We start from the raw sequence: 4,869 nt of genomic DNA on the forward strand, positions 1-4,869 counted from the left end.
TGGAGCTGGGTGTGGGGGGATCCCATCCTGAGCTCTTTGCTGATGGGGCCGTGCCACGCTGACCGGTGCCTCTTTGCCCTCTGCAGGATTATTATAAGATTATTAAAACCCCGATGGACATGGGAACAATAAAGAAACGCTTGGAGAATAACTACTACTGGAACGCTCAAGAATGTATCCAGGACTTTAACACAATGTTTACAAACTGCTACATCTACAATAAGGTAGGGTGAGTTCCATCCCTCCCTGGTTACAGAGGGAATCTGCTGCTTCTGATTTTAAGGAGCACCAGGGTGGGCTTTGGGAGAGCAAATGGGGTTCAGCTGGGGGCAGCTGAGCTGTCTGTGCCCTGCAGAAAGCAAAGCATGGTGCTGGCTTAGCGGCGTTCCCCCCCCCACAGGAATTAGCGGAGGCCATCGGGCAGACGTCGTCGCTGTTACAAATTCCTTTCTAATTAAAAAAAAAAGGACTAATTCCCAGGGTACGGCTGGAGCGGTGCCGTGGGTGTGATGGTACAGACACTCCGAGGGGGGCCTTGGAGGTCCGTCCCTTGTGTCGTTTGTGGCCAAGTTGCTGTGAAGCTCCCAAGTCTGATGCGGGGATAAAGCAGCGCTCCAGGGAGCGACGCCTGGAGCTGTGTCCTGCCTGGCCCCGCTTCCATCTGAAGCTGCAGAAGATTCCCCTGCAGACAGCAGGAAGATCCTGGAAACCGCTTCGTAAACCGTTCTGCAGCCGTCTGGGGTGCAGGGAGGGGGACGTGGAACGTCGGGGAGCTGAGCGTCGGCGCGGGGCTCGGCTGCTCTGCAAAGATGGGACGTCACCACATGGGCAGAGGCCGTCCCAGGCGGGTGCTGCTCGGAGCTGGAGGTGCTGCAGGGACGTCTCCTCGTCTGCCAAGTAACAGAAGAACAGCAGACACCAGCAGGGAGTTCGCTGCTGTCCTGAAGACAAAAGGCAGCACGCCACAGCTGCAGCACCAGGCGTTCCCCCAGCCTCAGTCCCTGCCCTCCCTGTTCCTCCCAGCTCTTGTCCCTGCCCCTCAGCCTCTCCCTGGTGCTTCAGCCTCGCACCATTTGACCGTATCCTCCTCCTCCTCCTCCTCCTCCTCCTCCNAGGGACGGCGGGAGGTTTCCTCCTCCCCTCCCCGGGCGGGGCACGCCGCAGCCGGGCCCCCTCCTCCTCCTCCTCCTCCTCCTCCTCCTTCTCCTCCTCTCAGAAACATTGCACAAGACCTCGTTTGTTCCGGATACGTTGTTCCATCCGGATTCTCCCTAGCTGAACGGCAGCAGCTCCCGTGGTTCCTTTCCTCCACTCTTGACTCCCTAAAGTTGCTGCTTCTTCCTCCAGCCCAACAAAACTCTTCCTTGATGTCCACGGTGACCGCTGTGGGTTAGTTCCCAAGGTCTGCATTCCCTCTTTAACCCATAACAACTTCAGACCCTGGCAGGCACTGCTTGTTACCAGAGATATTTGAGTTTTATTTGGGTTTTACGTTCTTGCCTTGTCTTGTTTGGGTCCTTCAAAGTAATGCCCATGGCCTTTGCCTTGTCTGCTTTGAGCCAGCACCATGCAACTGGAATGAGGCTCTGAAGGCTTCAGATCATCCATGCATACCTCATTGTCTGCCTTATTTGCTGCCACATTTCCACATTTTCCCCAGTTTCCCACTGCAGTGCCTCCCTCTTGCTTTCTCCCTCACCCTCGTGGTTCTCCATTCTCTGCATGTATTCAAGGAATGGGTTTTGGACTGCACGGAGCCTGCGAACCGTTGTCATTTCTCATCTTCCCATCAGCCCTGGCTCTTGTCCACTCGTTGGACGCCCTCCCACGCTGCGAAACAAAGCAGGAAGCCTTCACGCCAGCTCCCGGGCCTTGCTGATGCCTTTTGCATTGGATTCCTGGCTGGTTCTTCCCGTTCTCCTCATTTCCCATCGTGTTTCAGAACAAAAATCCAGCCCTGTGCCACAAGGTCATGCCCATTAATTAAGGGCTCATCAGTGAAGTGTCGATGTCCATCTTCTGTCCCCACCCGCGCTGCTGCAGGGTGCTTCTGAGGGATGCATCCACTCCCCACCTTCCTTGACCTTTGCAAGTGGAGCTTCCTCCTCCCTGCCTGCGAGGACTGGCCTTGTCTAGCACCAGGTGGAGGTGTTGGCCTCCCTCATCCCCGTCTTCCTCCTTCACTTCCTCTCCTTTCCCAGTGCGTGGGAAGCATTTCCTCGCCTTCATCTTCCTCCCGCTTTGCAGGACACCTGCGAAGTCAGGGGACCGCGCCTGGGGGAAAGGGCAGCCTGTAAGGATCCTGAGTAGTCGTCTTGTAGAATGACAGCATGGCTTGGGACGCAAGGATCCTTAGAGATCACAGAACCATGGAATGGTGGAATATGTTGGCTTGGAAGGGAGCGTGAAGATCGTAGAACGATACAATGGGTTGCGTTGAAAGAGCCTGCAAAGATGATGGGACCACGGAACAAGGGAACGGCCTCGGGCACCTCCAGGGATGGGGCAGCCCCAGCTCTGGGCAGCAGTGCCAGCCCCTCACCGCCCTCACCGTGGAGAGTTCCCTCCTCCTTTCCCCCTCTCTCCCTCTTTCTCCTCCTCCCTCCATCCAGAAAGCCGCAGCGCTGCACGCAGCCATCAGCCTGGGTCAGTTTCTTCTGCCATTGTCTGTTGCTGCGGGAGCTGGGGGGTGATAAGGATTGCAGTTTGCAGCTAGAGCTCCTCGTCCCACCCTTGCCTCGCAGAAGCTGTTGTGAATTGTTTCTGTTTCATTTTTAACTTGTCCTGATGATTACACTCAGCGTTCAACGGAGAAAAAGCGCAAGCAATATCTTCAAGGCGGTCTTGATTTGTTTAGAGCGTAGCAGTCGTTTTTGCAGAGACTCGCCTGATTCCTTGTCTCTTTTCATCCAGCCAGGAGATGACATAGTCTTAATGGCAGAAGCTCTAGAAAAGCTCTTCCTGCAGAAAATCTCCGAAATGACGCAGGAAGAAACGGAAATCGTCATAGCCCAGACGAAAGGAAGAGGACGCGCGCGGAAGGAAGCAGGTACGCTGCTCGGCCCCGTGCTGCCCTACAGCCACAGCGAGGGGCTGGTTCAACAGCTCTGTCCGTGAGCAGGGTGAAGGGATGGAGTGTCCCCACGGGGCACGATTGGTGATGGCACAGAGCTGGGAGGAGTGGCTGTCACCCCAGAAGGCCGTGCTGCCATGCAGTGAGACCTGGGTAGGATGAGAGTTGGGTGGAGAGGAACCCGATGGGGTTCTACAAGGGCAGGGGTAGGGAGCTGCACCTGGGGAGGAAAAACTGCACGCATCCATCCGGGTTGGGGCTGAGCTGTGGAAAGGAGCTCTGTGGTGAAGGACCTGGGGGTCCTGGTGACCGGTGGTTGACCAACAGTTGACCATAAGCCAACAGTGTGCCCCGGTAGGCATAAGGCCAGTGGAGGCCAACAGGTTGACCAATGGTTGACCATGAGCCAGCTGTGTGTGCCCAGTGCCCACCCCGTCCTGTCACTGGGCAACACCAAATGCAGCCTGGCCCCATCCCCCTGGCCTCCACCCTTCAGATGCTGAGCAGCACTGACCAGATCCCTCTCAGCCTTCTCCTCCCCACGTGCACAGCCCCGGGGCTCTCAGCCTGGCCCCATCTGGAGATGCTCCAGGCCCCCACCATCTCTGCACCCTCCGCTGGGCTCAGTTCCTGAACTGGGGAGCCCAGCACTGGGCCCAGTGCTCCAGATGGGGCCTCCCCAGTGCAGAGCAGAGGGCAGGAGCACCTCCCTCACCCTGCTGGCCACACTCTGGGCAATGCACCCCGGGTCCTGTTGTCCTTCTTGGCCACCAGGGCACACTGCTGGCTCATGGTCAACTCTTGGTCAACCATTGGTCAACCTGTTGGCCACCATTGGCCTTCTTGGCCGCCAGGACACACTGCTGGCTTGTGGTCAACCACTGGCCACTAGGACATCTCCTAGAAGGAAAAGGAGAAAAGAGGAGGATGCCCTGGGGCTGCTCCTTGGTCCTTTCCTGAAGTGGTTTCGGTGAGTGAGGTCCTGAGCTTCTTCACTGTCTCACCCAGCAAACTGTAAGAGCGCTCGTTGAAGAAAACGTGACGAGTGTTTGTCCCTGACAGGTTGCTCAAGAACAGGATCTGCAAAGGGTTCATTATCTCATGAGCAACGCTCTTTCACTCATTACGAAACGTTGTTTTCCCGTTAAGACCCATCAAGTTTGGAGAGACGAGCAACGCTTTCTTCCTTCTCTTTCCGCAGTGACATCCAAGCCAGGATCATCCACGGTACAGAACACGACCCAGGCCTCGTCCCCGGCGCAGACGCAGGCCCCGCAGCAAAACCTCCAGGCCGCACAGACCACCCATTCCTTCCCTGCCGTCACCCCCGACCTCATCGTCCCGACGCCCGTGATGACGATGGTGCCTCCGCAGCCCCCGGTGCCTCCTCCACCGGCCCCCCAGGCCCCCGCCCCGCCGGCCCCGACCCCCCAGCCCATGCAGCCTCACCCTCCCGTCATCCCCACGCCCGCTCAGCCCGTCAAGGTGAGTGCTTGGGGCTGCGTAGCTGGGATGGAAGCATCTGCAGTGCCAGGTTTTTGCCACCAGAGTCTTGTTTTAGGGCAGACGGCCTCAGTTTGGTCAAAAGATTCCTGTTTTCCTTCCTACTCGGAGGGCTGCAGCAGCTCTGCTGTGAGGAATGGCTGAGGGAGCAGCGTGTGCTTCCTTTGCAACTAAACCATCCTGTGATCCCGTGGTTCCGTGATCTTTAAGGTCCCTTCCAACCCAACCCATGGTTCCATGATCTGTAAGGTCCCATCCAACCCACCCCATGGTTCCATGATCTGTAAGGTCCC

The 4,869-nt window shown here is 57.3% G+C and overlaps 1 protein-coding gene across 1 annotated transcript in view; it reads left to right on the forward strand.

The window, feature by feature from the left end:
* The window catches only part of BRD4 (bromodomain containing 4), an 88,769-nt gene that overhangs the window by 51,578 nt on the left and 32,322 nt on the right, over positions 1-4,869 (forward strand). Inside the window, exons 4-6 of the mRNA XM_021382727.1 lie at positions 87-224; positions 2,914-3,049; positions 4,275-4,558. Coding sequence (XP_021238402.1) covers positions 87-224; positions 2,914-3,049; positions 4,275-4,558 — 558 coding nt within the window. The remainder of the gene's footprint in view (positions 1-86; positions 225-2,913; positions 3,050-4,274; positions 4,559-4,869) is intronic.

Source organism: Numida meleagris, unplaced genomic scaffold (genome assembly GCF_002078875.1).
Source record: "Numida meleagris isolate 19003 breed g44 Domestic line unplaced genomic scaffold, NumMel1.0 unplaced_Scaffold283, whole genome shotgun sequence".
NCBI lineage: Eukaryota > Metazoa > Chordata > Aves > Galliformes > Numididae > Numida > Numida meleagris.